At 38.6% G+C, this 13,286-nt stretch overlaps 1 protein-coding gene across 3 annotated transcripts in view; it reads right to left on the reverse strand.

The window, feature by feature from the left end:
* Positions 1–13,286, reverse strand: part of LOC111076699 (leucyl-cystinyl aminopeptidase) — a 227,761-nt gene that overhangs the window by 142,181 nt on the left and 72,294 nt on the right. For all 3 annotated transcript variants that reach the window (XM_041593718.1, XM_041593719.1, XM_041593720.1), the window contains exon 5: positions 771–850. In XM_041593718.1, coding sequence (XP_041449652.1) covers positions 771–850 — 80 coding nt within the window. The remainder of the gene's footprint in view (positions 1–770; positions 851–13,286) is intronic.

Genomic DNA, 13,286 nt, shown 5'->3' on the forward strand with positions numbered 1-13,286 from the left:
ACGGCCGGGAGAATGTTAAGTCGCATATTTATACATTAGTTAATATCACATAATATACACTTATCGAATAAGTCAGGTCGACCCATGTAACGGGAGACATAATAACAAACGACAAAGCATTGTAGCTGAGTCAACAATAACCGCTTCTGCAGCAATTTCTGCCAGCGATCGCTCTTCAGAGGGCAAAAACACTGGTGCAATTGCTGACTATCACAATTGCCCAATAACACAATATCATATTAAATCCAAATTAATTCAATATTAATTCCAATTCCCTTTTACCATATTCTTACTAGACTCAGCACTTTCTGTACCTTTTGTTACCTATAAATAGAATTTAAGTTTTTTGAATAAAATCAGTATCAGAAACAGTACCATCACTGCCTGTTCACTCATTCTCTACAACTGCAATCAACAGAGGCTGTCGCCGTGTCTTCAGACCCTCATTTGCTCGACGTAGGAAACCCTCTCCGCAGTCCAACTGGTTCAAGTTCTAGTTGCGACGACAAATTGGTAAACGGTTTATGTACCCTATGCATACCAAAACACACACACAAACACACATTAACAAAATGTTAAATCTAGTCTCTTGTACGAACGAAACTTATGCTAGCAGCGGCCGCTCATGGGGGGCGACGCTGCCAAAATACATTCACTCATATTCTGAAGTCGCACCAGCGTACACAACCACTTTTTAAAAACTACTTTTGAACCCTGGACTTCTTATTATATATACGTTAGGTTATGTAACTTAATCTTGCCATACTTACTGTTGAATAGTTCGAAGCAGCGGTGTATTGAAAATAGTTTTAAGATCTTTAGGTCTGGCGATTGATACGGTAAATGGAACCTGGAATTAAATTGAAAGAAGTTTTTTATATGTATGTAGAAGTAGTTCGACCGTTATGAGCAAAATTATTATAGGTTAAATTGTTAACGTAATTCACTTGGACATGCAAGTAATAACAAATATTCCGCTAGGTTGTCGGACTTTTCCCAAGGACAATTATAACAAGAGGTAAATGACGCACAGTGGTGCTTTGGCCGCGGCTCACAATGTTCCGGCTCGTTCTGATCTGAGTGCAAGGCTTAGCTGCAAAATATTACGCTTTCAAGTGCTTGTTAGCGACGCAAAGTGGGGCCTAAGCCGAAAAGAGGTGGCAAGAGTAATTTTCTGAGTGAGTTCTTTGGATAATTTAAACACACCAATGTGATAGAGAATTTTCAAATGACTTTCGGAGATATGAGCATTTAAAGTTGAGAATTTTTTCACATACCTAATCTTTCAAGTCGAATAAAAAGTAAACTATGGCATGTGTGTAGTAGTTTAGTTTGTTTGATGGTAGTTTATTTATAGATATGGATGTTAAACTTAAATGTATATTTCTTAGCTCCAAATACAATTTGTGGTACAGTTTTGCTTAACTTATGTGTGTGTGACTGTCACTTACTCTCGATTCAGACTGATCTCGCTTCTTCACTCACGACTCTCTCACAGCCGAATGCTGCCAATACAGACGACGTGACGAAGCTATGACCGCTTCGTGTCTCTCTCGGTCCTTTATTATCCACAATCGGCTGTCCTGGCGGACTAATTGCCTCGGATTGGTCTAGTTAAGGTTTCATATACTCTGAAACTATAGAAGTCTTAGAGGGTCCCTCAGTATCTCCCATATTCTCGACTTCCTAAATCTCATGATTTTATACGTTAGATATTTTATACGGTCCTTGATACTTTCCTTTTTGTTTTAAGCCATTACCATACTGAGTACTCTTTATAGCTACTAAGTCATTATCCTTGTACTGTCTATCTATCTTCCCAAGTTGAGTCAAAACTCTTCTTTTACTCCTGTTGTATGTTCTCTACTACGTCCTCTCAAATTTTTCAATCTCCTTATTAAACTCTTCTATAATTAATTTTTTTAATATTTCTTTTATGTTCGGATCAATCGGAATGGGCATGTCCAGTCCAGTTAATATGTTGAATGGCCTTATCTTGGTACTTCGTGGCTCAATACTGCTAATTTGCTGTACTTTTCCTAGATGCTTGTAGACCATATATGATCCACCATCTTGTGCATCCTTTCAACTTGCCCATTTTCTCGTGGAAATCCTGTAGCAGTATTTCTGTCCCTTACAATACTGACGGAACAAATTGGAAGTAAATGCTACACCTCTATCCGTCACTTTTCTCTTCGGATTACCAAAATAAGTTGTATGAACTTCTAAACACTTAACGAACCCTTCAACGTCTGTACTACGAGTACCATACAACCAAAAAAAATTGGAAAAACCATCAACGACTACCAGTGTAATTATACTGATTTTTGGTCGTTTCCATTGATCCAACGTGATCAATGTAATGAGTTAGTAGCGGCCTGTCGTCCTTGTCTATCGGTTGCAAATTACCTTCACGTCTTCCTGACTTTTCATTGACAATGATACACTCAACACAACTACTACCCGCGATACTTTATCCATCCACACGAACGTCCTCGCTAGAATTTTAGTAAGGAGCAGATCCAGTCGAAGGTTAAACCACATCCATCCATCCGACTTGGCCACCAGGAACATATACAGGGGTGCCACAGAAATCACTAGTGAAATGGGAAAGCGCGCAGAGGATTTCCGCTTAAAAATTTCCGCCGTGCCACAGAATTCCGAGCGATTTCATTTTTCTTAGCATTGTCACAAACCAAAATCGAACTAAGGCTAGGGTTGACACCTTTCAAAATTCAATTCGAATAGAGTTCATTTTGCAGTTTTATTGGTTTTATCATATAAAAACAATTGGTTTTTATTTTTTCTTTTATGATATAAAATAATTTATTTTTCAAAGCAAAAAAACATTCCATATCGTGCGAGTCAAACAAAACAATGTACTCGGCAACTCTAACAGTTGTCTGGCAACTTTCCGTGCATGGCAGCAATCAGCTGTTAAAAGAAAAAGACATCTGAACTTTACGGTAAACTTAATTAAAATGCTTTTACCGAAACTGTTGGCCATCGAAGAACTACGGAGGCAACATATTAGAATACAAACCTTGCAGCTCAGGCTTCTGAGATGCGCATCGGACTCGTTTTCGCGTTCAGACGATACGTATGTGGTTTTTGTGATTGTCTTCTCAAACTACTGCTAATTTAGTTCATTATAATTACCAGTTTTTGGTATAATGATCGCTATGCTTCTATTTGTGCTACCATGGGTCTGCACTTAGCCGAACAGGGGGTTTTGACATAAATGGCAATAATGTGTAGAAATGGTTTGTTAGTTCTGTTTTGGCATTTTGAAGCGATGCCACCTGGTAGAACTACAATTGACGACAAATAATTTCACAATTTGCACAAAAAGTATGCACACGTTTGACGTAAAGTTAGTTTTACTGCAATGAGCTTTTTTTAATGCTTAATTAAAGCATTCTGTTTCAATATAATCAATATTAAATATATTACTCCGAATTCGACTTAAAAAAGGTGGCATTACTGTATTAACTTCGAAAATCCGAATCGCTCTAGGTGGCCACCTCGGACTGCAGCGGATTGAGCGCGGAATCGTTAAGTGAAAATTCAGTCACTCCGCTGACGCTAGTGATATGCTAAAATGCCTATTTTATTAACTTAACATGTATAATGTTAAATTATTTGGATGAGAGTTAATCACCAATTGAACAACCTTTTGGGGAAAGTAAGATTCGAATCGTTTTGGGTGTGTGTTTAAGGGTGTATTTAATCAAATCGATGGATAAATTGTGAGCGATTTTAATTCCGCTGAAAAATCGGTGTGTGGCACCGCGGAATGGAATTGAGGTGATTTTCCAGAGGAAGTGATTTCTGTGACACCCCTAAAAAAAATTCTTTTGCACAATTTCCGTTGTCATCCGATGGTCCCGCATTTAAATTAAAAAATAGTAAATAGTTCATAGAAATTGTCCCTGACCTTTAACAAAAGTTGCTAGTCAACAGTAACAGTACGTCAGGTAATTGTACTTTATTGTCTGAAAAAATGTGTCTTTTTGGGTACACAGCTATACACCAACCCACATTCGGCCATTCTGACTAAGCATTCGACCCGAATGCTTCGTTGTAATCGTCGTCGTCGTTGCCAAATGACCATGGCTTCATGTATTCTACACAAGATGAGGTGTTATTTGGGCCATCGCAGATTCCGGTCTTCTTTACATCATATGCATTGTTATGTATGACTTTGATAACTTGGTAGGGTCCCAAAAACTTTGCTTTTAATTTCAGGCCACTACCAAACTGTGTACGTTTAATGGCAACCACCAAGTCACCAACATCATATCGTCCTGCAGGTTTGCGTCGTTAATTGTAAGTCTTCTTATTTTCGTTTTGCAGCTCAACTATTTGTGCATTTGCTTTTGCTATAAGGTCGCTGCGTTCGTCGTTAAATATTGTTACTGCTTCTTCGTCAATCAATTTTCGTATCTCAAGGTCTTCTCTTGTCCGCATCTTAACTCCAACTAACATTTCAAATGGCGTCGTATCAATGCTCCTAGTAAATGTTGAATTTACAGCCTGCTGAACCTTGGTGACATGCCTGTACCACTTCTTGGGGTCGTCGATACTCAGCTTGGAGAGCACTGAAATTATGATTGCATTCAGTCTCTCTACTTGACTGCTGATTTATCCTCGGTAGTGCTGTCGTCGTCTTTACCAACTTAATTCGTTCGGCGTCACAGTAATTTACGAAGTCGGGTGAAAGCGGATCCCCTATCCAAGATTATAAACGCTGGATTACCAAATGTTATATTTTGACTGCTAAGCTTCGCAATAACCTCATTTGCAGTAGTCGATTTCGTTGGATACAGCCAGCAATACTTCGTGAATGAGTCTATAACTGCAAAGATATGTTTGTAGTCCTTGTGCGTCGAATCCAGTGGTCACAAGAAATCAAAATGGTAAGTGTGTAATGGAACTTCTTCCTTCTGAAGTGGGTGTAGTAGTCCTTCCTGCTTGCCTCGCTCTCGATTCATCAAAATACAGGGAATACAGCACTCTATATATTTCTTTATCTTCTCTTCAGCATTTGGTATAAAGTATTCTCTGCAAATCAAGTCCTTCGTCTTCTTGGCTGCGAAATGACCTCTGTCATGTGCACGACTAATAATTTGCTTCTGCATGTCAATGGGTACTACAATAAGTTCATCGTCCTGTACAAGTCTATATAGCAAACCAGATTTCAAAATATAATCGTCGTAAGTCTTCTGTGCATCGTTGAGAACTTGTTTTATAGCCTTAATCTTTTCGTCTTTCGCCTGTGCATCTTTTAAAGCGATACTTATGCTGTCCTCCTTTATCATCATTATTGGGTACCGCCTAAGAGCCTCGACATGCTTCATTCTTATTCCTGATCGATGTTCTACAGCATAATCGTACTCCTGCAAGAATTAAATCCATCGCGCAACTCTAGTACACAAGCTTTGCTTCTCCAACGTCTTTGTAAAAGCATCGCAGTCTGTTACTAGTTTGAAATGAATGCCTAAGAGATATACTCTAAACTTGTTTAACGCTTCTATCACTGCCAAAATCTCCAATTCGTAGATGCTATATTTCCGCTGTGCATCAGTAGTCTTTTTGGTTATATAGTAGACTGGTTGTAGCTGTCCGTCCTCCGGCGATCTTTGTAACAAAACTGCGCCAAAACCATCAATCGATGCATCTGTATGAACTTCTGTATCGTACGACTTATTTTAAATACTCAATACTTATCTTATTTATTTTATTTTATTATTTTTTGTCTACTCCGTTAGTGGTCGAGCTATGATGGCATAGTTCGAGATAAATTTTCGAAAATACCCGGTCAGTCCGAAGAAACTCTCTATTTGTTTGACCGATTGCGGCATTTTAAACTTTGACACGTCATCTATTTTTTCTGTTGAAGGATAAATCTTATTGTTTTCAATTATATGACCCAGGAATTGAATACGCGTCTTCGGAAAGCGGCATTTTTTCATATTCAATTCTAAGCCGAACATGTGTCGATAACTTCCATCAGATTCTGTATAGCTTCTTGTTCCGTCTTTGCTGGAATAATCACGTCATCAATGTAGGGCAAAGCAACTCCTTTGCTGGACAGATGTCTAAATATCGCATTGAGGTGCCACTGAAATACACCTGGTGAATGTGTAAATCCGAACGGAACTTTCAAAAATGGATATTGGCCTCGCTGCGTTACAAACGACGTGTACTTCCGACTCGATTCCGCCACTGGCACGTGAAAAAATGCATTCTTGAGATCAATTGTGCTGAATATCTTAGCCTCTTGCAGTCTGTCCAATTGATCTTCGATAAGTGGCAAGGGAAAATGGTCTTTAACAATTATTGATCCTTATTGATCCTTCGAAAATCAACACCGTCGCGTTTTTTTATAAGTACTATTGGGCTAGTAAACTCCGATGAAGATTCTTCGATAATGTCATTTTAAAGCCACTCTTCAATCTGTTCATCGACGATACGCGTTTCCGTAAACGCCATTCTGTGCGGACGCGAAAATATAGGAAATTTATCTTTTAATACAATGCGCATCTCTACATTCATTGTTTTTGTCTTATTTGGCACATAATTGTCTATTAGTTTGCGTACCTCTCGTTTTGCAGTTACTATTAAAAACAATTTCCGCGAGCAAACACAGTTCCTCTCCTATAACCAACTTCACGTCAATAAATCTGATTGGTACTACGTAGAAGTCCAACTCGAATTCGTCTTCGCCAATCAGAACCATTTGTTGGAAATGTCCCATTGGCTTTATCTTATTGGAATCCAAAACCAAAACCTGCCAAAACCAATGAGAAAAATTTTACAGCATTCCAATAATAGCTTGCCAAGCTCGCGAAAAAAATCTTCCCGCATAACATTAAACGTGCTTCCCGTATCAAAAAGGGCGATACAGTTTTTGTTTTTAAATACGATTTATTTGTGTGTAATATCGGGTTTTGACTCCAGACTACGCGTATTTATTGAGGATTCATTACTTTTTATATTTTGCTCGCAATCCCTCTTCTATATCTTGACTCGGAGAAGTAACGTCATCCATTTAGACTGATTCTTCGTTATTATTCACCAAATCTCTCAACACTGCCATTATAAATCTGGTAAATACCGCTGGGGTATTTAAAATTCCAAACTACATATAAATATTCGAAAGTATAGTATATCCAATCGAAAGTATTGTATATCGAAAGTATATACAATGTGGTGCAAAACTTTGCACCTTGCACCTACCACTTGATTATCTACAAGTTCTTGCTCACACAGCGCGCAGCGTCTTCGATGCTGAAAAACTGGCATCCCATCTCAGATGCGAAACGTCCACTAAGAACTCCTCCTCAACTTCGTCAATACTTGACATGCAAATGCCGCCAAACTCAAACAATTCCTCACATGACGACGATGCTACCTTATATCCTCGTCAGGTATGATATGAAATTCTACCTCTATTTCAACCTAATCAACAGTTATCGAAAAGCTACCAAAAGTTACAAATTGACTATCTCCAATACCTGTTAAACATTTCTCGCGGCCGATCAGTTTAATATATCCGAATTTCAAGAATACACCTCTATGAATTAAACACACATCTGCTCCCGTGTCAGTTAAACCTTGGAATACAAATGTAGCAAACTTTACATCCTTTAATTCCAAACCTCATGGAGTGAATATACCTGTCGGCTTAGCAAAGACTTCGTTATCTTGAATTATGTTCATCCTCCTTTTCTCTCCGGTTTCTTTTCTTAAATGCGGTTTGCGGTTTCGACTCTTTCGCCGAACTCCCACTTTTGCTACCCTGGGACCAATTCGTGTTTACTGGCTTGGATCCGCCTCTTGCTTTCTGGTACAAGTCAATCTGAAATTAAAGCTCTTTTATGTTTCTAGCTTGGTACAACATTGCCTTATTTGCCCTAGCGTCTGGGATACCCTCAACAAAATATTCGATTAAGCTAGAATCATCTAGGTTAATTGGCTTGGCTATCACCATTAACGCGTACAAAAACTCATGCAACGACTGTCCCTGACTCCACTGAACAGAAGCTGAACAGAAGCACTGAACAGAAGCACTGAACAGAAGCATTCCTCTAATTCCTCTATCCATTGATTGATGTCGGGGTTATTAGAACCAGAAAATTGTGACACACTACCTTTTACGTCTTTGAGCGTAAAACATTATCTATTCTCTACCTGTCGCGCACCTGTTGGACTGCCACGGTATCGTCGATTGCTGTAACTACAGACTCATTCTCTGACTCTTCATTTTCATCTTCCTCAATTTGGAAACCATAATGATCTAACAGTCTAGGGCGCCTCCGTACCGTCGTCTGTAAATCTGACGTAAATCTGCGACTCTCAGTCATAATCTCTTCAACTTGCATCGTGACGATTTAAATACAATGTAATTGATATTAGTTAAATCAAACAATATATTAAATCAAATAATATTGTAAATCAAACAATATAGTAAATCAACAATATATTAAATCAAACAATATAGTAAATCAAACTTTAAAGTTATTAACATTGGCCTACTAACAATCTTCTATGTTAATACAGACTCTGATTTCGCCAGTAGGGTTTTCATCGAGTGAGCGTTTTGCACCGATGAAATTTGTGCCGCTGTCCTGGCTGCGCCGCAGCCAAGTGTATTGCCAAAATGACAAGCCAAACGAATAGGCATATGTAGCCCTTGCTGATGCGTGGCATGCGAGCTTTACCATCCTTGAGAAGGATTGGCCCAGCATAGTCGCAACCGGTGTGGGTAGATCAGCCATTCTTTGCTGTGATGTGTGCTGTCTTTGTCTAAATTATTTATTTAATACCTCCGATTAACTTTTCTTTTAAAGGTTTCTATTCATTGTTAATTCGAATTCACCAACTTAATGCGAGAAAGAAGGTAACTGTTTTCCCCGAAGTAATCCCGAAATACGCTTAGCCCATACCGCGCGCTGCTGCTCTGATGCACTGACGATCTTTCGATGCTTGCCGCTGCTTTTCGCATGAGTTAAAACAAAAAATTGGGTGCCAAACCTGGACGGGAATAAACAATATTTTCTTTCAATTCGACTGCTGCCACGCCCCTAGAAATTTATTTTTGGATTTCCTTCCCCTTACCCGTGGATCAGGCATAAAAAAAAAAATGAAGTTTCTTTCGGTCGACTGCTCCGTCTATCCCGCATTAGCACTCGCTTCAGGCTAATATTCCAACTTTGAGATTTTTTTTCCAATATTTTTCACTTGGAACATACCTATATTATATATATATGTACATATGTATCACGAGCCCTGGTCTTCACTGGTCGGTGTCCACAAAAGAAAAGAAAGATGGCGATCTGCGTCGACTCTCTGAACCTTCTTTCCTTTTTCCACCCTTCACCTGCCAACTTTTGGTCTCCTTTCCACCAAATGTGCATCTCGACTTTTCCGGCTCTGGCTCTTTCCGCGCTGTTAAGGCGCCAAGTTTCAAAGCCACTGGGTATTTGAAACAAATTTAACGAACGTTAAATAGTAGATGAGTGTATTAATGTTACCAATAGAGAGCTTGAGAAGATTATTGCGTGGGCAATCAATCGTTCAACAATCGTCTATGCCTTAATCAAACGAATCCGAAATGTTTGATAATATTCAAAAACGAGAAAAAATAAAAGAAACCATGTTAAGACGTATATACATATCAAATACTCCCATTAGCTACGTAGAGAAGACCACTAATTTAGGCTTTATAGTAAACAGTACTCTGTCATGTGAGCAAAGCTGTTGGAAAAGTCTTAGAATGTTAAGTTTTCAAATTCAAATTTCATCATTTTTTTGGGGTATTTTTTCCCGAAATTTTGTGCGAGCGAGAAAGAGAATGAGGGGTGGGTCTCACTAGTCGACACGAGTTTTCCTCAAGGAACAAAACTAACTTTTTCTTAAAGATTTGGACCTTAGAAATGGTTTGATGATATTTTTTTTGTTTCTATGGCAGAACTTTTTAGAATAGTTTTTTAAAACTGATTTTTTTTTAAAGCTTTTTTCAGAGGTAGCGCTCCCTTTTTTTCACATAACTCGAGTATCTTACGTCTGGTTGTAAAGAACTTTGCTATTTTCAAAAGATAATTTAAACAGCTAGAAATTTAGTCCAAACTTTTTGTAATTTCGCATAGCGTCTTGGAAAAAAAAAACAATAAATGGAAAAATGATGTTTTTTTTTGTGTTTTTTTTTTTATTTTTTTGGGGTTTTTCCCCCCCCCAAAAATTTTTTTTTTTTTTAAAAAAAAGCCAGCGATATAGCCAGTCCTAGGATATAAGGCCAGGGCAACCAAATGGCCAGACTCTTCTGATATAATGCTACAAATGATGATTTATTTCTGTGGCAGGCACTTCACGCTTCCCCCCTTCTTCACAGAACACTCCTTTTCGCGGCTGACTAGTTAGTTCGCGAGCCCCATAATAGATAATATAAGGATATTCTAGGTGGGCCATCAAGAAATTTTGAACCTCCCAATCTCTGTTATTCAATAAATTTAAAATTGCCAGTCTGTATACCCGTACTCAAAAAAGGTTAAGGGTGTTGAGTGCCTGTATAACGCAGAGAAGGACGTTCCGACCCCAAAAAGTATATTGATCAGCAGCAACAGACGGGCAAACCAAATTTGTCAGGTTTTTCCAGACTCTAAAATCTAGGACCAAATTTTATTTACAGACTCATGTAATATCACAAGTGTATTTCAAAATTTCACCCGCCTCCATCCACCCACACAAAGAACGAAAATCTGTGGCAGGCACAATTTGAAAGATACGATAAAACTAAAAACGCAATATCGTAGAGAATGTCTATATCTACCAGATTGCCGAATCTGAATCAGTTCGGATCATAATTATAGCCAGAATGAAGAAATTCATTTTCAGCTGCTTCCCCCGCCTTCTTCAGCAAGAGACTCGCTACTCATTCTCTTTCTCGCTCGCACACTCTGACTAGTTATGTACGCAAGCGCCCTCTAGCGGAATAGATGTAGAATCTAAACGGTATATACTAGGCTGGGCCAAAATTTGACCAAAAAATTAATTTTTTATTTTTCAAGGGGACACCTCCCAATTCTATTCTTTGTTATTCAATAAATTTAAAAATTTTCAAATTTGTATACCCGTACTCAAAAAAGAGTTAAGGGGTATATTAGATTTGTGGTAAAAGTTGATGTGTATAACGCAGAGAAGGAAACGTTTCCGACCCCATAAAGTATATATATTTTTGATCAGCATCAACAGCCGAGTCGATATAGCCATGTCTGTCAGTCCGTTTTGTTGAGCGCCTAGATCTCAGAGACTATAAAAGCTAGAGCAACCAAATTTTATTTACAGACTCATGTAATATCACACTGCTACAAGGTATTTCAAAATTTCGCCCCGCCCCCTTCCGCTCACACAAAGGACGAAAATCTGTGGCAGGCACAATTTTAAAGATACGATAAAAATAGAAACGCAGTATCTTAGAGAATGCCCACTCTACAAGATTGCCGAATCTGAATCAGATCGGATCATAATTTTAGTCAAAATGAAGAAATTAATTTTCTGTTGCTTCCTCCGCCTCCCCCTCATGAAACACGCTACTCATTCTCTTTCGCGCTTGCACACTCTGCTGCGTTCAGTGCGCGAGCAACCCCTAGCGGAGGAGATGTAGAATCTAAATGGTACATGCGTAATCTACATGTTAGATGTAAAATATACATTTTAGATGTATATATAGATAAAAGATGTAGCAAACAAATTTAAAGTGTAAAATTTTTTTTTTTTAATTCTAAAATTCTAAAAAATCCTAATCAAAAATTTATATACTGACTGAGTACGGGTATAAGTAGAGTCGCCAGAAGCGACTCACATGTTCTTTCTCGTTTTTTATTATTTCTTTAAATATTTCTTAACTTCTATAGGTTTTAATTTATGCCGGTTACCGCAACATGTCCGTATAGACCGATTTGTGTCGCAGCCCCGCATAAAAAACAGCCAAAACAGTGCTGCCGCAGCGAAAATCCAGTTAAGGTACAACATAGATACAAAATTATTATCTATTGTATAATTGACAACTATAATTGTTTTACCAACAAAAAAAGTTCAACTTTGACAAGGCATTGACAGGGAAAAGTAACGAAGATGAAGGTCCCACTGTGCATCGACATGGCAAAGTAACGAAGAGTGAGCTTTTCTATATCCGAGGTGTTGGCGATCAGTTTAGCAATAGTTTGAACATATATATTTATTATATCAGTCTTGTGTGAGAGCTCGTACTGTACGCACGTACGTTCACTGCGCCTCAGTGACAATTATTCGCGCTTTAGTCAATACAAAATAAAGCAAGATAAAGAGAACGGTAAACGAACACGGTGACAGCATGTCGCCGAAACTGATAATGAAAAAGTTACTGAAAATGGACTCTAGGCAGCAACAGAGCAACAACAACTACTTCTCACCGCTAAAAACATTTGAAGATAAAGTCGATGACAACGAAAATGACTCGGAAATTATAGTGAGAAAGGCGAAAGAACATATTTCTCCTATCATGGTTCAAATCAATAAACATTAAAGATATTCAATTAGACGAATCAGTTTGGGGTCAAACTCTACTGTGTGACCGCGAAGGATTATGATTCGGCTTGCGCCAAGTTTCAAGGAAAGCATGAGTTTTTCTCATATGTGAAGGAAAACAATAAGCCTTTCAAAGCAGTGCCGGAAATAACGATAATTATTTGTCTGGACGTTGATATGCAATGACTGCACCATCAAGTGGCCCATGCGACACCAAGGCGAAGCCTGTTACGCGCGGAACCCAGGCAGAAACGCAGTCCTCCTCCCGCCCAACCGACCAAGGGGCGCTGCCGCACGACGCGTGTTACCGAACCGATCGCGAGCATGCAGGAAAGATAAGTGTTAGACTAAAATTCGAGGAAAATTTAAGCTTAACACAACTCAAAGAGCTGAACATGCAAAGATAGCTAAGAAATAGAACTAATTACGGGAAAGGTATGTTAGTATTAGTGATTTAAGAAGAGGAAGGGAATTAGAAGTGGATATTATGTGGTAAAAGGGAATTGAAGTCCGAGCAAAGTACCCTAAATGGATCGTGCAAGGAATAATTCGATCTACAAAGCGGAAGGAACAAAGGAATGAAGTTTCTAGTAGATCTAATAGGAATCGTAAAGTTTATGCGGCTCAACAAGTCAGGGCTATCTACGTCACCCTTGATCAGGTTGTGCATAAAAATCACACCAAGAATTTTGGAAGGTTTATTAAAAGCAATCTAC

The sequence above is a fragment of the Drosophila obscura genome, unplaced genomic scaffold, assembly GCF_018151105.1.
Source record: "Drosophila obscura isolate BZ-5 IFL unplaced genomic scaffold, ASM1815110v1 contig_198, whole genome shotgun sequence".
In the NCBI taxonomy this organism is placed as follows: Eukaryota; Metazoa; Arthropoda; class Insecta; order Diptera; family Drosophilidae; genus Drosophila; species Drosophila obscura.